Raw genomic sequence first — 22,351 nt, forward strand, 5'->3', positions numbered from 1 at the left:
AGAGCGTTCCGGGCAGAAGGAACGGCTTATGCGAAAGCGCCATCGCTGTGAAAGTGAGAAACCAGAGAAAGGTAATCACAAACGGGCCTCCTTCTCTCCAGGCCCTGAGAACATGTGGACTTTTGTGCAATGCCACCGCCACGCTGGCTCAACCCGGTGAGAGCAGAGACTTAAGACAGCTTCGATTTGCACTTATGTTTGTTACACTCTTCAACATGTACAGAGTGGTAGGAGTTTGGGAATCCTAAAACAAACACACACACACAAAAAAAACTTGTTGCCTTTTAACAACTCTTGTCATTGCAAAGTTAAAACGTGGAGGAGGGTAATTGAGAATTCTCTTCCTGGGGACACTGTATTGTGTACAAAATTGGGTGAATACAATCTTCAGTTAGGGATAAAAATGGAAGGAATGTATTTCCACTGTAAACAGAGTAACCAGTGCCACTTAAATGTTGGCACAGGTCTTGGGATCCTTCTGCCTGATGTGCAGTCTATGTTTGCCAGAAGACCAAAAGAATACCTGCGCAGAGCACTTCTCCCACTGTTGAAGGTTGTAGAAAGAACAAGGGTCTTAGAATCAGCTGCCACTAAGTTCGATTCCTGGCTGTGCCTTATACCAGCTGGGTGACCCTGGGCAAATTGCTTAATCGCTCTGAGCACATGTTTCTTATCTGTAAAGTAAGGTTAATAATTTCTAAGTGCTGGCTTATTGTGAGGATTGTAGATAATGTACATAAAACTCAGAATGTGTTCAGTAAACAGGCGTAGCATGATTAATATAGTTTTTCTTTATTTTCTATTCTGGTGAAAATTTTGTGATCTTTTAGTCTTAGAACAGATAGAACCATTATGAGTGTCACAATCCACAGCAGATTGTGTACTTTTGACAATACTATCATGTTTCTGACAATTACACACTCTTGCTTTTTGCTTTGGGAATTTTGGCTTCTCCCTCATCATGTTCCACATTTGTCAATTAAGATAGACACTATTAAGATAGAAATCAAATCAGAGTGTTTCAGAGTTCTCAACGCATGTCAAAGCGTAACAGTAGCTCTTCCTGACCCAGCTTTGATCTCCAGTAGGTCAGTGTCAGTGCATTGGCGTATTTTCCATGGTATTCAGCTTCATGCCCTGTAATGCCTGGGGTAGGGGGCTGCCCTGGAAAAATGGAAGGAAAAGAGTGGGACGGAATTAAGAGGAAAAGGCAATAAAATTACCAAAACACACTGACGTAAAGAAAGTTCCCCTTTTGTCCACAAATGAAAAAGCTAATAAGAGCCCCCAGAAGCAGGTGGTGAACCACAGTTTTGTGAAAAAGAAAACCACTTTCCACTGAAATAAAGCAGCATGATCCATCCTACAAGTGCAGGGTCTCCTGAATTCAGGAGGTGTTATGTGCTCACATTCTGTCCAGAATTATCCTGAGAAATGACTAATCTTGAACACACGGAGCTCCATAGGTATCTGGGAAGCTCTGGTCACCAAGCCTGCACCAGCCTCCAGCCCTGTCCCAGGCCTGAGCTCCTCATGGCCATAGACCTGCCAAACATACAGGGCAGGTGAGGTAGAGCACAGCGTGAACTTGGCAGCCAGGCTTAGACCATGAGCGTCCAGTTGAATGACTCCTTTTCACCACCTAGCTTATTCCGGCCAATTCCTGACTTGGCTCTCTTATTAGAGATTTTGACAGCCATTCCCTTGGACCTAACAAACAGTGTAAGAGGCAGACCAACACAAAGGTTACATGTGAGAGCCTATGTGGCGCTAAGTCCCAGTATGGCCCTTATTGGCTATGTGACCTTCAGGCAAGGAATGGCTTCTCTGACCCTATTTCTTCATTGGTAAAAGGAGATAGTTTCTACATTAGGGTGTTTGGTTAAAAACTGATAGTAAAGGGCCCGCACGGTGGCTCAGGTGGTTGGAGCTCCATGCTCCTAACTCCGAAGGCTGCCGGTTCGATTCCCACATGGGCCAGTGGGCTCTCAACCACAAGGTTGCCGGTTCGACTCCCGTAAGGGCTGCACCCCCTGCAACTAGAAAATGGCAACTGGACCTGGAGCTGAGCTGTGCCCTCCACCACCAAGACTGAAAGGACAACAACTTGAAGCTGAACGGCACCCTCCACAACTAAGATTGAAAGGACAACTTGACTTGGAAAAAAGTCCTGGAAGTACACACTGTTCCCCAATAAAGTCCTGTTCCCTTTCCCCAATAAAATCTTAAAAATAAAAAAAACTGATAGTAAACTTGAAAGAGTCTAGCACAGAAACTAGTTCAGCATAGGCTGGTGTTCCAAAGCTCACTGGCCAATTAAGCCAAAAAGGAGGGTGTTAAAAGGATCAGAAGCTCTGAAAATCATTGGAAAGCTAGAGGGTAAGGCTCAAGGCTTCCCAGGAATGACGCTGCAGCACTGATCTGATGAGGAAATTGCTGCTGCTGCCACTGAGTCCCAGTTGCTGCAATTTGCTCTGTTACCACTTCTACACCAGGAACTTGGTTTTGTGGGTGCTGTCACCACAGCTACCACATGAAAGAGAGCTCCCAGTCCCTTCCTTTTGTCAAAATCTGGCACAGGTACATACATCCCTGGGCCACAGGCATGGCCTTAGCTGCAGGGGAGGCTGGGAAAGTCACTATCGAGAATTTCAGCTACTGTAAGTGGAGGTAGTTATTGCCCCTCATCCAGGCTCATAAACTAGGAGATTCCCTGAATATAGGAGGGGTTCAGACGCCAGGAAGACAAACCTCACAACAAATGTCTCCTACTACCCACAACAAAGAAAAGAGGATGTTGGGTGGTACTGTATGGAATTGTCACAGCTCAGTCATTTTACACTGAGATCAAAATCCAAACACCAAGAGGCCCTCTGTTTGCCTACCCAACATTTCCCCCTTCTCCCTTAGAGTCAGAATGCCTGTGTTATATAGTAATGTGCCAGCTAATAAATCACATATCCCAGCCTCCTTTACAGGTAAGGGTGGATGGCTAATGAGCAGAAGTCACTGGGTGGGGCTTCTGGGAAATTGTACCTGTTCCTTTCCTCCTTTTTTCCTGCCCAGACACAAAAGCAGTGGCTAGCACTCCAGTAACCACCTATGATAATGTAGCAACTAATATTGCAGCTGTTTGCCAAGGATGGCAGAGCAAAATACAAGAAGCTTTTGAGAACCTGGTGAGCTGTCAGACCAGCCCTGGACTACCTAACACCATTTTTTTTTTTTTTTTTTTTTTAAGATTTTATTGGGGAAGAGGAACAGGACTTTATTGGGGAACAGTGTGTAAGGACTTTTTTCCAAGTCAAGTTGTTGTCCTTTCAGTCTTAGTTGTGGAGGGCGCAGCTCAGCTCCAGGTCCAGTTGCCATTGCTAGTTGCAGGGGGCACAGCCCACCATCCCTTGCAGGAGTCGAACTGGCAACCTTGTGGTTGAGAGGACATGCTCCAACCAACTGAGCCATCCGGGAGCTCAGCGGCAGCTCAGCTCAAGGTGCCGTGTTCAATCTTAGTTGTAGGGGTGGAGCCCACTATCCCTTGTGGGACTCGAGGAATAGAACTGGCAACCTTGTGGTTGAGAGCCCACTGGCCCATGTGGGAATTGAACTGGCAGCCTTCAGAGTTAGGAGCATGGAGCTCCAACAGCCTGAGCCACCGGGCTGGCCCCACACCATTCTTTATGTGCTGGAAAAAAACGAATCATTTTAAAGCCATTGTTAACTTCGAGTCTCTGTTCCTAGCAGCTGAAGGTAATTCCTTGTAGATACCAGTGGTTTCACAGGCGCTTCTAGCCATCCATGACGGCATCATCCTCTGGCACATAGGAAAATCCCAGGAATGCACTTGAGGCCCCGGAGCTGCTGGCCACAGTGTCAGGAGTGCAGCCAATGGACTTTGACACGGCTTCCTGGGTGAACTCAGGGTCAAAGTTTTTCAAGTCATCAGGTCCAGCCTGTGAATATAAACCAATGATGAGACGGGAACAGTGGGGTCAGAACTGCCGAAGGAACCCACAAGCCCTGACAGGGACGGTAGGCCTCCCCTCTGGGTGCCTCAGGGACACCCTTCTTAACTATCACTTACCCATGCATTTACATTAATTATTTGATTCCACAAGGCCCAACTACCACATATCAATTCCTCTACCCCCCTGGCGTCCTGCCTGCTCCACATATATTTACTACATATATATTTAAATAGTCAACATATATTTACTGAATGCCTCCCAGGCACGGTTCATGGCACTGGGAATACAGAGAAACAAAACACAGTAGGCTCTTACTTTCATGGAGCTTATATAGGGAGTAGGAAAATTGGTAATAAGCATGCTTACAAAGAGAAAATTTTGGGTGTTAATAAGTCCTATGAAAAAGATAAAATAGGGTAGTATGGTAGAGAGTGACTGGGCTGCTTTAGCTATTTTGGAGGAAGATCTGTGTGAGAGCTTGTGAAAATGATCACAAATTCTCCATTCCCATCCAGTGGTGGAGTCTATTTCTCCACCCCTTTAATATGGGTTAGCCATGTGACTTGCTTGGGCCAACGGGACATTACCAAATGTGATACCATCAGAGGCTTGAAAAACGCACACTGGAAGTTCTCTCTTACTGCATTTGGAACCCTAAGGCCACCATGTGAATAAGCCCAGGCCAGCCTGTTGACGTACAAGAGGCCTCATGAAGGAGAACCCAGTTGTCCCAGCTGCCGGCCAACTGCCAGGTACATGAGTGAGGCAATTCTAGACTACCAAATGCCAGCTGACTGGCTAGCTGACCACTAACATGAGTGAGCCCAGGAGAGACAACTGCCCTGGCCCAGGCCAAAAAAACCACACAACCATGCCATAGAATCCGAATGAAATAAGCCACCCAGTTTGGGGGTGGCTTGTTATAGCAGCAAGAGCTAACTGATACAACCTATCGGTGGAGGAAGCACGGTCTGGGTTTTATGAAGTAAGCAGGTGGGCAAGTGGAAGGGTCCGCAGACCTGCTTTAGTATTCAAGCCTTAGGCTGTGGAACCAAACAGACCATGGCTTCCAGCTTCTTAAAAGGCTACAGAGCACAGTGGTTCTAGCCCAGGGCTTAGCGTTCCAACCAGAATGTGAATCCTGGTCCTGGCCCTTGTTAGTCAGCTGTGTGACCCGAAACAAGGCAGGTATTTTCTATTTTTTTTACAAATGAAGACACTGATGCTAAAGAAACTTATTGAAGGTCTCACAAGGGGTAGGTGGCAGAACCAGGAATTCATTCACCCCTAGCATGTCTGACTCTACAGTCCATGCATTGCATTCTATTACCTCCTTGTCTAGTTTTCCTCTGTATTATTCTCTCTTCAGGGTGTATGTCCAATATTATACTCAAGGTCTTTTTTTATCCCCAGATAAAGAAATCTTGCAGGTGCCTGGACTGAGTGTATCCTATCTGACAACTGATGTCAAGAGTCTGATGCTCAAAGACACGTTCATGAACAGGTATTTCACCTAAGGAAAGATGTAAATAGCGAACAACATTGGCAGTGTTGAGGTGTGCAGGCTGCCTGGATGGATGGGCCCTGACACTGCTCGACACGTTACAGGTAGCCAAGAGAACCTGCCGTGTCCACCTCAAACGGGGCTCCATTCATTCATACTACCACTGCTCATTAACATTTAAAACCAAACACCTTCACTATGAATGAAAGAAATACAAATTAAAACAATACAAGAGGCCATGTTTTTACTCAACAAAGTTGCAAAGTAAAGAACAGCGCACATACATGCTGCAGAGAATAAGATGACAATTCTCCAGCAGAACCTACTGGTGGGAAGTAGACGGTCCTTCCTAACACCCAGTGATGGCGGCATGAGTCAAGAACTGAAAAACGTTCACATTCGTGGAGCTGTGATTCCCTATCTGGGATCCAACTTCAGGAAAAATCAGAACTCCAGGCAAAGATGGACACTTACAGATGTTCATCAGTACATTGTGATAAAGAAAAAACAATGGTAATAACCTAAAATTCACCATTAGGAGCACGGTTGAATAAATTATGTCATCAACGTAGGGTTGAGATAATAGGAGCCACTTAAAATGATACTTATAAAGTTTTATGTGACTTGGGGAAATAATGACATAGCTTTTAGCAAAAAAAAAAAAAAAAGGAGGGGGATGGGAGAAGTAGCTCTCTGTATATGACCTATGTAAAAAAAAAAAAGCAAATAGAAAAAAGACTGGAAGGAAACGTGCCAGCTATGGTTTCTCTTGGGTAGTGAGATAATAAGCTCTTTCTCCCTGCTGCTTTACACGTCTCTGTTTCACACGCTTTCTTTCTACAATAAATACATGTCATTTTTATTATCAGGAAAAAAGCTAACTATAGAGAAAAAAATATCTTTACAGGACTTGGCTCTGTCTAGGTGTGCTATGTGACACAGAGCACTTTAAAAACTGTAAAGGATGGTGCAATGAAAGTTATTGGTGCTAAAACATAAAGGAGCAGAAGCATGGCTCATCACACAGAGCTGAACTGGCAGTTGTGACGTCTGGGTTCTAGACCCAGTTCTGCCTCTAACTTACTGTGCGGCCTTGGACAAATCATGGAGCCACTTGGAGCCAGTTTTCCCACCTGTAGAGAGTTGTCACAGATACCCTCCAAACTCCCACCAGCCCTGGGTACACAGAATCTGGAATGCGGTGACCTCTTACCACGTTTGGGTTGAAGGGTGGAGTCAGCCTCTTGTGGTACAAATCATCCCAGTTTATGGGGCTGAAGAACACGTGGTTCTTTATCTCAAGCTGCAGGAAGAAGGTGCTGATCAGAAGCAACCCTCCCCATAGGCACTTCCAACCCACACCCACATGGCCGGGAGCTCCAACTCTACTGGCCATTGGCTGTCAAGGCCTAAAATCTTTACTGGGAAAGTAACTTGCACCTCCAGCTGGTTTCCTAGGACACAGGTGTATCCCACAGCCAGGTCTCTCCCCTTCGCCATAATCTAGAACCCAAACCCTTCTCCCCCACAGCATTTGTTGATTCCACAACTATGTACTGAGCACCTACTCTGTGTCAGCACCATGGTAGGCTTTGGAGGTATGTCGCTGAACAAGACAGCAGAACCTGCCCTTAGGGTTCCCGGGGGGTCTTGGGGGCCCTGCTCCACTCTGCCTCAGTGTATCTTGACTCTTCCAGAATGCAAACCAGAGAAATAGACCAAATGAACTCACTAAGGAAGGTTTGGGAGGTAAAGCTCCAAAAAAAGCTACAGGTTTTCAGGGACCCAGATCTGCATATGTTTCACCCCTTCTTCAAATCAATCTTGGCACCAACTGCTTCCTATCCCAGCAGGACCCTCTCTCTATCAGCCTTTCTCAAAAAATGATTTTCTGGCTCCCTATATCAGAACACCACACCCCTGGGCTTGTTAAAAAGCCAGATCCAAAATATTTCCAGAATATCCAAGAAACTGGTGACATTGGTTGCATCTAAGGAACTGGGGGGCTGGAGGGACTTTTTCTGAATATCCTTCGAATTTTGATCTATGTGAATGTATACCTTATTTTAAAAAATTGTACATATTTTTAAAATACAAATTTCCACCTGGAAGGATGGGACGAGCCTTCCCTGAAAACCCTTTTCTTTAAGCTGGCCCGGGACGGATAGGCAAATGCCCTAAATGCTGTTACATTTCACAGTACCTGGCATGTAGGGCTGTTGGTCAAAACAGTTAAAAAGCACTTACTATGTGCCAGGCACTGGCCTAAGTGCTTTGCATATCTTAATCCGTTTTGATCTTGGTAGCAGCTATGAGCTAGGTGCTGTCATTACAGATCGGGAAATTTGCCCACGGTCCTGCAAATAGTAAGTGGTAGAGGAGGGATCTAAACCCAGGTAGCCTGTCTCCTCGTCCAAGCATCTCAACCACTATTGTAGAAGGGAAAACAAACTTCTAAGGAGAACAGCACTGTGGTCTTCCTTTTATAAATCAGAATGATCTTTTGTTGAGTAGAAAAACGTAAGATTATTTTTAAAGTGCTACTTTAATTAAAAAAAAAAAGAATATAATGAACTTGTTAAGGGAATGGACTGTGGAATTATTCATCTCTATACCCTGAGTGCCCTGCTGGGGCACTGGCAAAGAGGAAGCGCTCAGGTATTTGTGAAAAGCAAGTCCCGTCTGCACAGAAGTCAGAGGGAGTTCTTAAAACTTAAATTGGGTCTTACCACTCCCCTCCTCAAAATACCCTAAAGTGTACCACTCTCTTCCTCATTCCCACCACAGGACTTTTGCACATGCTGTGCCCTATGTCTGGGATGCCTCCTCCCAGCTCTGCATACGTGGTTCCTTTTCATCCTTCAAGTCTCAGCTTAATTGTCACCCCCTCAGAGAGGACCTACCTCCCTGACTGTGCCAGTGTGAATGCACCTCCTCCCATTATTGATGCTCTCAGCTCATTGTTTATCTCCTTCCTGATATTTGTCATACTCTATAATAACTGGATATGTCTGTTTCTTGTCTGCCCTCCCCCACTAAACTTAATAAGGGCAGAGACCCAGTCTATTGAATCCCTAGCACCTAGCTCAATGTCTGGCACTTAGTAGGTGCTCAGGAAGTATTGGTTGAATAAAACAACTAGACTGGAGGTCGTAATCAAGCGGCAACAGCTATAAATTTCCAAATGAATGAATTAGCAGTGCTTGGTTTTACAGGACAGCTGGATGAGGGTCATTGTGCTTCTGAGCTGCCTCTACAGGAAGCTGACAGCCCAAAGAAGGGCCATTGCTCCACTGCCCGGTCACTTACAAAGTCTGCTTTAGAGCCCAGCCGCTGCCTCTGGTCCTTGTGGAGAAGGGCTTGCAGGAGGTCACAGGCAGCCACCGTCCGGCCCCCCGGGATCTGTAGCGGCTGGTGCAGAATGTTCTCATACATCTGGGATATGTCTTTGCTGTAGAAGGGTGGCTGGTGATAGAGGGAGAGAGCTGGAGGATCATCTGTGTTCCAGGGCACAGGTCGCAGGGAGACTTGGAGAAAAGCTGGGTAGCTGGAAGGATTCAGCCACACCCGTGTCCTGTGCAATGGCTCACTTGGAAGACTGGAGAGAGACAGAGACCTCTGGGCTTCCAACACAGTGGAGAGGGCTGCTGGGAAGGCCAAGGGGTCTCCCCCCACCAGTGTGAGGCCTAGGGACCTCTCAGGAGCATCGCCTATCCCACCTCTCTTAATCTAGCTTGTGCCCCAACTTTGCACTTGGCAAAGTTGACACTTTCCCCTTCATCATTTCACCCCTGCCTCAAAAATGCCTCGAGACAGTAATTTTTCAGATGAGAAGACAAGGTTCAGAGAGAATAAGCCTGTGACATAGCACAGAAGCGAGCCGGGCCCCAAACCGTATGCGGGGTCCATCTTCCTTGAGGCTCTTCCTCCTACGTCCTCCGCCAGGTCTTCCTGCTCCGGACTCCACAGAGCAGTTCCTTCATACCCACCTCTCTCTCTCTCTCTCTCTCTCTCTCTCTCTCTCTCTCTCACACACACACACACACACACACACACACACACACACACACTACATTCCCATGACTTACTTATTCCCACCAAGCTCTCTTGGTAAAGCCACCCCAGCACGAAGCCTGAGCTGGAGCGAGTCTGCAGCTGCCTCCAGGAAGCAGGCAGCCTAGGCTTCAGTCCAGGGCTGGTTCCGCAACCTACCAGCACTGTGACTTGTCTGGGTCTCAGTTTCCCTCTCAGTAAAATAAGAACAACTCCATTTCCTGCAGCAAGCCTCCAGAGGCTGTTTTGAGGCACCAAGGGAGTAACATAGGACATGGGGTATTGAAAAAAATATATGTATCCTTGTAGAGCAGTGCTGAGTCCTCTGGAGAGAGGACTCGTACAGTTCCTTGAGGAGTCTGAGCAGGTGACACAAGGGAGAGACCCGCCCCCATCTCTCCCCAGAGCCAGATGTCCCAGGCAGACAGCTCCACCCCACTCACCAGGCCGTGCAGCATCTCGTAGAGAACAGCCCCCAAGCACCACCAGTCTACCGCCCGGTCGTAAGGCTCTTTACGAAGCACTTCCGGAGCCAAGTACTGTTGAGGGGAAACACGCTTATCTGAAAGACCCTCAGTCTGTCTCCCCACTTGTAAACAAGGCCCTTGGAGGAAAAGATCATGGAAGAGATAACTTGTTGGGGCCCTGTCTGCTACACAAGCCAGGGTGCCATGTCCCCTGCTCCCTGCCCCTGGCAATGTCTCAGGAAGAGACGGTTGGGCTGTCAGGCTTTGGGAGGCCAGTTCTGTCCAGCGGACACCCTGCCATACGCAAACACAGACAACGGCTCCTGCTCAGAGAGGTTATCTGTCCATCGGCTAAATTGAGGAGACCCAGCTGAGATCTAACACCTGGATTTTCAAGCATAGGGAGAAGAACAGAGCGGCTAAAGTCTTGCCCCCCCTGCCAGGTCGGGAGGAGTTTCCTCATCCTGCAGCCTCAGTCCCCACCCCCACCAGAGCATCTGGGAACCCCTTTGGGTCCAAGGTCCAAAGGTCAAAACAGGTGGGAGTTCAAGGAAAGGTTTGAATCCCAAGGCTGCATGGAGGCCTTGCCAGGACAGATAGACATGGATGAATTACTACAGAGACGCATGCATTTTAACCCTCCAGGCTCTTGGTGGCTGGAAGAGGACAGGAGACCAGTGTTTTGCATTTGCACGCCCCCATCTTAACTGTCAAGCCAGGCCCTCCTGCTACACATGAACTTCACCTTGTAGAGCAGTGCTGTCCAATACAGCAGCCACTAGCAACCAGACACTTGAAAGGTGGCTGTTCTGAGCTGAGATGGGCCATCAGTGCAAAATACACACCGATTTCAAAGACTTAGAAAAAAAAAAGAATAAAATGTCTGAACAATTTTATATTGTAGGTTGAAATGACACTGTTATGTATGTAAGGAGTTAATTAAAATATATTATTAAAATCAATTTCACCTGTTTCTTTTTACTTTTTAAACATGGCTGCTGGAAAAATTGTAATTGCATATATGGTTTGCATTTCTGTTTCTATTGGACATCACCATGGCAGAGTCACCAGTAGCTGGCTGGGTCCTAGCAGGCCCTTGAGCTAGTGCCCCTGTTACACAGACGAGGAAACCAAGGCAGAGTGCACAGGCAGCTCAGGGGACGTGTTTGGGTGGAAGGAGTGAGCCCCCTCAGGTTTAACCTGTTGGCTCTAGGATCTGCACTTAACCACCCATGGCTAGCCCTCTCCTAGGAGGTTTAGCTCACCTCGGGGGTGCCACAGAATGTGGACGTGGTCTCCTCTGGCTCTACACCTTCCTTGCAAAGGCCAAAATCCGTCAGTACCACGTGTCCCTGTGGAGGAGGGAAGGCAGGGGCCGGAGAGTTGTCTAAGGAAGGTATGGCCAGGCCTAACCCCAAAGCCCAGATGCCACACCCCAGGGCAGCAGCTATGGGTTCGATGTCCCTGGCATAGGCTGGAGGCACCACTCAGAGACCCAGGGCTTCCGGACTAGATGCTGAGAGCAGCACAGGGGACAAGGTGGGGAGATGGCAGACCACTGTCTGCCCAGCTCACCAGACTCAGACCTATGCCCTATAACAGTGGCAGCTCAGAATGCCCTTGCTGGAGGGGTTTGGTGGCAGCAACCCCTGTGACAGAAGGCTAGGGACTCAGAAAGCAGCCATACCCTGTGGCAGCTGGGTGGGCGGGTGGCTGGTGGACGTCATGGAGTGAGAGGATACTTCAGGGTTCTGCCCAGCTCTCCTCTTTAAGTGCTGTCACGCCCATGCCCCATATGGGACACTGCCCTCACCCAAAGTTATGCCCCTGCCAAGGGGCTCTCCCCACCCAATGACTGACTAATGTAGGCACTCAAATGCTTAGCCTCCTTGCCTCAATTTGGAACGGCCATCTCAGCTCAGGCCCCCTCGCCCCGTAAGATCGGCGGAGGGCTCACTTGCAATCACAGGGCAGGTGAGCTTCCTCCTCGGCCCAATCCTGCCTCTTCATCCCGCTGAAGTAGATCTCTTGATACCCTTCTGCCCCCAATGCTTCGCCTCAGAATCTGTTTCCAGGGAACCCAGTCTAAGACATCGAGGGACTACAAAATCCACAAGCCTCTGCCTGGCTCCACCCCTGCTCCCCACAGACCTCGTGTACATATGTGTGCACATGCACGTGCATGGGCACATGGTCTCGAGTGCACATGTACACACATGTGCACATGTATACGCATACTTCAATGCATCCCTATTCATATGTATGCATGCACAATGCACGCACACCCGTGCACACACCCTTGTGGGTACACAGCACACATGTGTAACTATACACACACACACACACATACACAACCTGGTAGTCCAAGAGTATGTTCTCTGGTTTCAGGTCCCTGCAGAAAACAAGAGAAAAGTGCACTGTGATGGCTCCGCCCCTTAGTGAGGAGAGCTGGTCCTGGAGGGAGGACTATGGTAGAGGCTCACAGAGATGTCAAGTGAGAGCCCAGGGGGGACGGGTACCTGTCCTATGAAGGAGGAGGCTCCTACCCTACCCGCTTGTAGATCCTTCTCAGACAAAGGACCAAGTCCACTGGGATTTCATCACGATTTAGGCACCCACACACCCATGGCTGTGGAGACAGAGGGCTGGGCCTGGCTCTGAGCCACAGGCAGGCCTCACCTGTAGATGATGTTGAGGGAGTGCAGGTAGCCAATGGCACTGGCCACCTCGGCGGCATAGAACCGAGCCCGGGGCTCCAGGAATCTGCGCTCCCGCTGCAGGTGGAAGAAGAGCTAGAGGCGGGGGAGGTGTGTGAGAGGGTTTCCTGGGGGCTCTAGCTGCTTGAATGCAGGGTGGGGGGCAGCTGGCCAAGTCACCCCTTCTCTGAGCTGCAATGTACTCAGATGACAAAGGGCATGCCAGGCTCCCTCCCCACAGAGCAGTCGTGGGTGTCCAAAGAGTCAGCAGGAGGATGCATTAGCATGGATTCAGCACCTACTGTGTTCCAGGCTCCAAGCCAAACCCTTTCACATGTCGTATCTCATTTAACCCTCAAGATCACGTTTAAAGCATCAAATATAATGCCAGTTTCACCTAAGAGGTACCTGGGAGGGGCCGGAGCCATCAGGTGACTTGCCAAGGTCACGGAGCTCACCATGGGCAGAGCTGGTGTTTGTAACTGGGTGGTTCAAAGATGTGTGTTTCCTCTAACCCAGATGATAAGATTATTATGGCTGAGTCAAACTGAGCCCAGGTTAGATCTGCCCATGGGCCAACTGCTTTGGTCTATTTTGCTGGCATGGAAAACTCTTCACCTCCACCAGGGCCTTAAGGATACAGGACAAAAACTCCCCCCTTGGCATCAGGCCAAAAGGCATGTGGTCACAGAGATTACAGTTGGGGTCCCTGAGGAGGCCCACTAAATTTTGCCACTTGCCCAGAGAGACAGCGAAGTCCAGGACGGAGCTCAGCTTATCTAGCTGTGCTTCTGAGTCACCAGGTGGCCTCAAGTCTCTGTTCAACACGAGGACTGGTTACCTCCACCCAGTGGCCTCTGGTGTACAACGAGAGCATTAGAAATCTCGATCACAATGCTTCTCGGCCATTGACCTGTCCCAGGTCCACCGAAGTGAGTCTGGACAACTTTGTGGGAGGAAGTCAATACAGACCCACGTTCCAATCCTGGCTCTGCCAGGTACGGGCTGGGTGGCCTAGAACAAGTGAGTCAGCTCCTGAGCCTCAGTTTCTTCAGCAATAAAACAGGTCTGTGGTCATGAGTCAGTGAGAACATTCCGGAACCTGGTACACAGTGGGCATGTGGGATGGGCAGCTCACAGCTAAGCATTAGCCCAGGGGAGCTTCCTGCGGGCCCACCTACCTCTCCCCCATTGACATAGTCGAGCACAAAGTAGAGCTTCTCGGGTGTCTGGAAAGAGTAACGCAGGCCCACGAGGAAGGGGTGCTGCACGTTTTTCAGAAGCACATTGCGCTCCGCCATGATATGGTTCTGCTGTGGAGTCACACAGACAGGGGTCCGTATCACAACCCACGTGGCCTCCCTGGTCGCGGCTGCCCTGCCCGGGATCTTCTCATGCCCCTCCTCAAATGCCCACTGTGGCTCCTTGTTGCCCTCAGAGCCAGGCCCCACTCCTTGCCTAGTATTCAGGGTTCTGTGTGGGCAGTCCCCGTGGGTGCAGCCCCAGCCCCTGGATCAGAAACCCCTGCACCCCCACCCTGGGGTGACAAGCAAAACATATGTGATTGCTGCACAAATGAGTCCACATTCATGCCTTTCTTTGTGCTGTTTCCCCTGCCTGGCCACCCTCTTTTTAGACCATCAGAGTCCTACCTTCAAAGCTAGCGGCAAGGCCACCTCCCTCAGGAAGACCTCTCCTACCCACCCCCACGATGTCCATTAACCCTAATTCCTTATCCCGAGTCCTCTGATTTGATATTCAATCCTCTCTCAGGACCTGCTCTCTCCTCCGAACGGGGTTAGACTTAAACAGACTCAATTCAGCTGAAACATCTGGAACTCCAAGATGGCTGTGGCTTGAAGGGTCTTTGGAGAGTATAAAGTGTGACCCCACATTGCACAGATGGGGAGGCTGGCACCTAGACAGTGCAGAGGATTTGTCCACTGTGGGGCCCTGAATTTCCCAGGGGAATGCAAAGAGCTGGGACTGGGTCCTCCTAAAGGTCATATGGGTGAAGTCCTTGAGAAGAGTCAGCACCCCGGGTACCACCTGACCGCCTGCTGTGACCCCCTCTGTACTCAGCCCATGGGCCTCTCATAATTGGGGCCCATCTTGGGAAGCCACCCTAGGCTGGGGGTTGAGGAACAGGAGAGGAAATGCCTATGTCCAGACTCTGGTACCTCTTTATTCTTTAAGATGGATTTTTTCTGCAGCACCTTCACTGCATAGAACTTCCCGTCGGACTTGCGCTTGGCCAGTAGGACCTAAGTAGAAGCACAAACGTAAGGTCCCACAGGTGACTGCTCCTCGGTTGGCCCCCAGCTCTAGCTCTGCGTCCATCCATGATTCTGCCGGTTGTGAAGTCCCTCTTTGCACATGCAAGTAACAGGCAGGGGGCGGAGGAGGCTGAAGAAAAGGAGACCCAGGCCTCCCACCCTCACCATAGGACTCACCTTCCCATAGTTCCCTTTGCCAATGACTTTGAGGAAGTCAAAATCTGTGGGCCGGGCACTGGGGGCAGAGGCAAGAACACAGGTCAGCATTTGCAATCGTGGGAAACCTCGTCCTGAGATCCACGCCAGGCTTCTTTTTCACTTTGAAGCTGGGGAATACAGGGAGCTTTCCAAGACTCAAGCCTCCCTGCTGTTGAAGGATGCCATGTTCTCCTAACCAACAGGGGGCTTGGACTACTGGTCCCTGCCCCTGGGGATCTCGCGATTCAATAAACAACATGCAAGGTGGGGAGAAAACCAGATAAGACTGCAGAGAAGGTAAGGGATCTGGCTTCAAAGCCTGAGAAGGGCCTGGGGGTGGGGAGGTGCTGACCATGAAGACTTGGGGGGGCGGGGGTGTCCCAGGCACAGGCCTTGGCATGGGTGAAGGCTGGGGAATTTGTGGGAGATAAAGCTGGGGGTCGTCCTGGGCCCAGAGGCCAGAGGGTCTTGAAACTAGACCAGAGAACTTGGATTTTATTCCCAAGGCACGAGGAGCAGGTATGAGGGGAGCCAGGTATGAGGGGAGCCAGGGAGGAAAGTTGTTTGAGAGACCAGAACTCACTTTGGGTTGGCTGAAGGCCCCAGGTTGATGTTCCCATTGGCTCTTGAGAGCTAAAGACATTTACAAAAGAGGCGATTAAAATCAGCACGTCCCCACTCCCTGACCCCATCCCTTTCCCCTGGCCCAGGCCCCATGCCTTCTCCAGCATCGCTACTAGCCTGCCTCCTCCCTCCCTCCCTCCTTCCCTCCCTCCCCCCCCCTCCTCCCTCCCTCCCTCCTTCCCTTTTCCCCTCCCTCCCTCTGTCTTTCCCTCCCTGCCTCCTCCCTCCCTCCCGTCCTCTCTCTCTCTTTCCCTCCTTCCCTCCCTCCCTCCCTCCCTCCCTCCCTCCCTCCTCCCTCCCTCCCTCTGTCTTTCCCTCCCTGCCTCCTCCCTCCCTCCCTCCCTTCCTCTCTCTCTCTTTCCCTCCTTCCATCCCTCCCTCCCTCCTTCCCTGCTTCCCTCCCTCTGCCCACCCAGGCACCCATCCACCATCTCACCATGCTTCTCACAACAGCCTTGAGAGGCTGCTGGCTGTCATGCTAATTGTGAGCATGAGGAAACTGAGGCCCAGAGAAGAGCTGTCCAAGGACTTACAGGCAACCCCATGGGGATTGGAACCCAGGTGTCCTCAGGGACAATCCCATGATTTTTCTACCTCATTTACTTCTTGAAGCCTTTCCCAAGTCTCTTATTTACCCTGCAAATGGCCCACTTCTGTGAGCTCAGCGCGCCTCCTGTCCGCCCCCCAGTCCTGTCTGGGAGTGCCCACCAGGCTGGTGCGTGATGCTGTAGATTTCCTCAGCTGTGGAAGTGAGCCCCCTGGTGGTGGGTGGGAGAACCCAGACCCACTCACCTGTGTACGAGCAGTCCCAGCCACGCTAGTGCTATGGTCCGCCATTCTGTAACAGTGCTCAGGGAGATACTGGGGGTACAAAGAGGAACAGGTATGAGAGAGATGGCTGTGGAGTTAGGGTCACCTGTCTAGGGCTTCAGGCACCGCTGCCCTTGCCAGCCCTCACCAACCCCATCAGTGCTTCTAACCCAGAGGCCAGCAACCTCTGCACGGGACAAGACATGATATCCCCTGGACCCAGGCTCTCTAGTGAAACATCTCTGGAGGGAAGGAGGGAGCACGGTCGGGGGGGGGCGCCTTCCAGGCTGAGTTGTCAAAGGTTAAGGATAGCCAGGGTACAAGATCCCTGTGAGCACGGCCAGCTCCAGATGTCCAGGATGACTAGGGCTGGAAGGACACTAGCAGAGCATAAAGTCTGAACCCTTGCTCCCATTTCACAGATGGGGAGCCTAAGGCCTAGAATGGGACTTGCTTAGGGTTGTGTGCCCAGGCTCCCATACAGGCATGCTGCAACCCTGAATTCCTATAGACAATCCCAGGCTGGGCTCTGTGCTATTATCTCTCTGCCACAGGGACTTCTGCCTAATGCCCCTGGAAGAGCAGCTGCCCTGGAGGCCCTGGGCTGGATCCATAGAGAGACCTAAGCCTGGCCAGTGTCTGTTTGCGATCAAACAGACCCGCTGCTCTGTGCAGCCAGGAGCAAGCACAGTGTCTTTCCTGCCCCGACCCTGCAGGGTAGAGGAAGCTGGCACACCTAGACCTTGGCTCAGGGTACCCAGGGCCCCACAGCCTTACCCCTGCTTGGAAGGGCAAGGCCCAGAGCCAAGATCTCACCTGGCAGCCCATTGGCTTGCAGGGACTGCTGGGTACTGGGCATCCCAAGACCACAGCCTTGGCCCTCTGTGGGTAGACACTGCCCATCTTTATTTACAAGGGGGCTCCTGGAGATTCTACCCCATGGCCTTCTTGGGAGCTGAGAAAATGACCACAGGGGAAGGGAGGGAGTCGCCCAAGCCAGGCTGTTTGGAGAGGCCCAGCCCTGCAGAGCCATGAGAAAGTAAGCGGCACAACAGCCCGGTGCCCCCTCAGACAGCCCACAGAGCTGCCACACCCTCTGCTCTGCTGACCCTGACGGCCCCTCTGCCAGGCCCTGGCCTCCCCAGCCCCACGTACCTGCGGCAGCCTGAGGAGAGGCCGCTGACAGAACCAGCAGTTGGAGTCAGAGGATGGGCAGTGGAGAAGAGAGCCTCTCTCTGTTCTCCCAACAAGGGCCAAAGTGTCTGTGCCTGGCGCCGGCCTGGCCCCAGCTCGCAAGTCCGGGCAGCAGCGAGGTGGCTGTTGATGTCATGCAGGACCCAGCAGAGCTTAAGATGGGACCAGAGACCTCTGTTCTCGGGGACATCGCCTCCCCCTGTGGGGTGGGCAACAGCTGCAGGAGAGCCCTGGAGACTCTTGGGGCTCGTTAGAGTGTGTGTGAGTATGTGGGTCAGGGTATGTGTGTGTGATGTGTTATGTGCAGGTGGTTTGTGCACAGATGTGCTTCAGTGCGTCGGTGTGTCCGTGTGTCCCTGGATGTCAAGGTATTTGTGTCAGTGTGTGTCTGTGTGTAGATGATGGCATGTTCTGTGGTTACTGTGTGTCACAGTTGGATAACCGTCAGTGTATCAGTGCATCCATGACTGTATTTTCAGTGTGCATGTATGTGCTTTAGGGAGTCTCTGTGTAGTGTGTCAACACGTCAGTGTGTATATTTATATATGTTAATATGCTTGTGTGTGTATGAGTGTGAGTCTGCATGTCTACATCTGTGTCTACTGATACGTGTGTGGTACAGTATAACCACCTGTGTGCATGTAGGTCATTGTGTCCATATTGATGTATGTTGGTAAGTGTGTGTGTGTGTGTGTGTGTGTGTGTGTGTGTGTGTGTGTGTGTAGGGGATCTGTCTGTAAGAAGATATGCTCCCTGGGGCCTACCCAGGCCCAACGTAGAACATCTGGGGCTGAAGATGAGGTCCTATGACCTTAACCACGGCAGCTGACAGCCCTCTGCCTCCCAAGAACCTGCAGATGTTCCAGAGGAATCTGGAGCCCGTGTGCCCGGCTCCATCCAGCTGGCCTTGGTCTTTGACTGCCAGCACTTGGCCTTTTGGCCCTTTCCCTGCTGACCCCTCCAGGGCTCTGGCCTGCTGTCCCCAGGGCAGGGCTGGTTGTCCCACAGCTCTCTGGCTGTATAAGAGACAGGAAACACCGTCCCAGCCAGCATCTTGGCTCTTGAAGTTTTTGCTTCCTGATGTGATTATTAGTTATTCACAGGGTCCTTCCTCTCCCCTGGAGCTCATGAGGGGTGTTCAGAGGAATGAAGGAGTTGACAGGGCCTGACACAGCCCCTGCCCTTCTGGAACTTTCTATGTCGCCACCACATGCCACACCCAGACCTCTGCAATTCACCTCAGTGGAGAAATCCATGGGGCTGGGGTCAAAGGGGTTGGTGAGGGAGGGACCTAAGCTCAGTGATCTGGGGGTTCTCTGTGGGTTCTGACACACAGGGCGCCTGGGGGTATCAACTGAGAAAAACCCAAATGAACACTATCAGAGCCTTCCATCTTCCAACAAAATAGAAATGTTGAACCAATACACAGATGGGCAGGATGTCATGTTGACAAAACATACCCAGAACAAGGACGTTTCTTTTCCATAACAAGCCCGGCATGGGGCCTTCTTTTAGCAGCACTGTTTAGAACAGGAAAATAACGGTGACGATAGTAACAACCTAAATGTTCCACCACAGGCCACTTTGGAATACCTCCTGCTGTAATAGCTCCCTCTCTCGACCTCACATCCCCCTCCAGGCACTGTCCATTTCTCTGTTCCCCCTTTCACTTAAACTCCTTGAAAGAGTTGTCTGGACTCAGTCTCCATGCCTTTTCCTTTGCTCTCTTGAACCCATTACAAAGAGGCTGTCAACCCCACATGCCACCAAAACAGTGGGCCAGTGACCTCTGTGTGCCAGAGCCAGTGATGAATCCTTCATCCTCCTCTCCCTCATCCTCTCAGAGGGAGTTGACACACCCACTTCCCCCACTTGGCTTCAGGAGCTCCTGGTTTTCTTCCTACCTCACTGACTGCTCTTCCTCCATCTTTCTGCTGGATCCTGTCTCTTTAGACACTGGCCTGTCTCAGGGCTCAGCCCTTGAACCTCTGTCTACCCTTGTTCCCTAGTTGATCTCAACCAGTTTAAAGGCTTTAAGTACCAACTATACTCGACAATTCCCAAACGTGTCTCCCTAGTCCTGATTCTCTCCTGAATTCTGGATTTCTATGCCCAACTGTTTCCTTGACACTTCACTTGTTAGATACTCAGAGGCACCTCAATCTCAACATGTCCAAAACAAAAAAGTGTTCACTCACATTCCTTCTACTCTGCCCCAGCCTCCTCCTTCCATCTCAGTAACGGCCCTGCCACCTACTCAGAAGTTCAAGCCAGCCACTTGGAATTCATCCTAGAAACCGGCACCCTCGCCCCACCTCCACTCCATCATGCAATCCCACTAGCCGCTACCTTTCAAACACATGCAGAAACCCCCGCTCGCATCAGTGCATGGATTACTGCCATAGCTTCCCTTCTGATTCTGTTTCTATCTTTATTCACTACAATCGTTCTCCACCAAAAGCCAGAGTGACTCTTTTAAAATGTAAATCAGGTCATGTGACTTTGTTGCTCAAGACTCCAGTGATGTGCCATCTCCTGGAGGGTCAAAGTCCGAGTCTTCACTATGGTCTAGGAGATTCCATCTGAGCTGGCTCCCATCTCCACCTCCACTTTGTCTCCACCGCTCTCCCCCTCATGACGCTCCCGGTTCTCGGGCTTTCTTGTTGGCCCTCTGGCCTCCTGCCCCTGGCAGTTACTTTTCCCTCTTCCTAGAAGGCTCTTCCCCCAGATAGCTGCATACCTGGCTTCCACTAACTAATGTCACAGACAGGCCTTTTCTGATTACTGGTGACCGATTGTCCTGGTTTGTCTGTGACTTAAAAGTTTCCTGGGATGTGGGACTTTCAGTGTCAAAACCAGTACAGTTCTGGACAAACCAGGATGGCTGGTCACTCTAACAAACCCAGGTCTGCTCATTCCCTATCCACTTTTTCTGCTTTCTATTTTACTTCATAACACTTATCACTCTCTGACACCTTCTCACGCAACTCTTTATTGTCTGTTTCAAATGAGAACATCAGTGCCATGAGGGCAAAGACTTCTCTTGTTCACTGTTGAATGCCCCACAGCTAGAACGGGGCTTGGAACAAAGTTGGTGCTCTGTATATATTTGGCTAGTGAATCAAGGAATGAATTGATAAGATAAATGATGGGACATGTGTAAAATGGAAAATTACCCAACAAGAAACAAAAACAATATACAAGCCTACATAAATGGAAACAGGAACATATGTGTACTATGGTGTCAAGCAAAAAAGGCAGATTTCAACATGGTAGGTCTACCAGGGCTACCTTCTTTGTAAAGGAAACAAACAGACCTGTACGCACACGGACATTTGTGTACAGCCACAGAAAAAAAGGCTGGAGGGCCATGACCCAAGGTGACAGTGAATTAGGATATTTTGTTTTTTTAATCTTTGTACCATTTTATAAAGTTTCTTGAGGTGTTGCCGTTCACATAATACTCAGGTACTAAGTCCTGGTGGAAACTTTGACTTGCCCATTGCCCACCATCACCCTTGACTGTGACTCCCACACTTGAGCAGCTCTCTGCTCCTAACACTTCTTGCTCCCTTCTCTGCACCTGTTTCTTTTGTCCACACTCTACTGTAATTGATTCATTTACATGCCTGTCTGCCCAGTGCAGGCCAATGACATACCAAGTGCCAGCTTGATCTGATTTTATTCCCACAATGCCACGGGTTAGGAACTATCGTCATCCCTGTTTGAAGGAGGAGGACATTGAGGCCTGGGGAGGTACAGTGACGTGACCAAGCCACATAGCTAGTAAATGATATAAATGGGATTTGAACACAGGCAGTGCGACGCCAAAGCCCATGGCCTGGAATGTCAGGAAGAGGTTAGGAATTTAGAAAAGGAAGGCATGGAGTTAGTGGGAAGGAAGTGAAGAAGTAAATGGGTTAGTTAGGAAGCAAATCAGGCAACTGAGAAGGCAGAGAGTTAGTCAAGAGGGAAGGAAGGAGGGAAAGGGGGAAAGAAATTAGGAAAGGAGGAAACAAGGAAGGGAGAGAAGAGTTAGGAAATAAAAAAGGGAATTAGAAAGGAGGGTGTTAGGAAGGGAAGGAAGTAAATAGGTAGTTAGGAAGGAAGGGAAGGAAGGTAACCACTTAGTCAATTTGGCAGACCAGCAGGCTGGCAGGCAGGTGTCTGCTGACAGCTGAGCCTCTCACCTGAAAATTCTGGGTCCCAGCTCAGGTCCTGGGGAGCAGCCCCTAGCACAGCTCTGCCCTCCTGTCTCTCTGCATGGTGCCCCCAGTCCTGAATTGCCGGAACAACCTTTCCAGTCAGGAGTGACCTGTCACACACTCGCTCTGGCTCCCAAACCAGCTCAAGTTCAACTTCCCAGTTCTGCCAGCTGGGAGCTGGCTACAGCGTCTTCCGGTTACTAATTAACTGCTGGGCCTGAATCACGATGCTGGCTGCCCTGACTGGCTCCTCCATGGGCCCTGCCCTGGGGACCCTCTGAACTTTTAAAAGCTACTGTACACCTTAAGTGGTGTGACCTTGGGCAAGTGACTTCACCTCCCGGAGCCTCAAGGGAATT

The 22,351-nt window shown here is 50.3% G+C and overlaps 1 protein-coding gene across 11 annotated transcripts; it reads right to left on the minus strand.

The window, feature by feature from the left end:
- Positions 1-773: 773 nt before the first annotated feature.
- SGK2 (serum/glucocorticoid regulated kinase 2) lies at positions 774-22,271 on the minus strand. 11 transcript variants are annotated; one of them, XR_002138877.2, is made up of 16 exons: positions 21,978-22,264; positions 17,410-17,548; positions 16,576-16,644; positions 15,743-15,792; positions 15,139-15,196; positions 14,866-14,949; positions 13,867-13,998; positions 12,669-12,781; positions 12,345-12,381; positions 11,255-11,341; positions 9,966-10,061; positions 8,779-8,934; positions 6,683-6,772; positions 3,766-3,950; positions 1,410-1,545; positions 774-1,164 (listed from the first exon to the last, which is right to left on the minus strand). XR_002138877.2 is itself a non-coding variant. In XM_074317920.1 (15 exons), exons 2-14 carry the CDS (start codon positions 17,494-17,496, stop codon positions 3,786-3,788), a joined length of 1,206 nt encoding a protein of 401 aa, XP_074174021.1. In that variant the 5' UTR covers positions 17,497-17,548; positions 21,978-22,269; the 3' UTR covers positions 774-1,164; positions 3,766-3,785. The 11 variants fall into 11 exon arrangements, 10 of the variants coding, with proteins under 10 accessions (XP_074174021.1, XP_019604375.1, XP_074174020.1 ...); XM_074317920.1 differs by lacking the exon at positions 1,410-1,545 and having other exon boundaries at positions 12,669-12,763; positions 21,978-22,269; XM_019748816.2 differs by lacking the exon at positions 1,410-1,545 and having other exon boundaries at positions 13,867-13,995; positions 21,978-22,268.
- Positions 22,272-22,351: the final 80 nt, after the last annotated feature.

The sequence above is a fragment of the Rhinolophus sinicus genome, linkage group LG13 (assembly GCF_036562045.2).
Source record: "Rhinolophus sinicus isolate RSC01 linkage group LG13, ASM3656204v1, whole genome shotgun sequence".
NCBI lineage: Eukaryota > Metazoa > Chordata > Mammalia > Chiroptera > Rhinolophidae > Rhinolophus > Rhinolophus sinicus.

Bases quoted from the DNA above. Each gene is read 5' to 3' on its own strand.
- SGK2 (XM_074317919.1), bottom strand. From the start codon at position 17,496: ATGGGCAGTGTCTACCCACAGAGGGCCAAGGCTGTGGTCTTGGGATGC. The intron at 11,342-12,344 runs GTTGTGTATGTG...CCTCCTCCACAG, and splicing joins ACATACTCTTGGACTACCAG to GGACACGTGGTACTGACGGA. The intron at 8,935-9,965 runs GTGAGTGGGGTG...CTCTATCACCAG, and splicing joins ACGAGATGCTGCACGGCCTG to CCACCCTTCTACAGCAAAGA.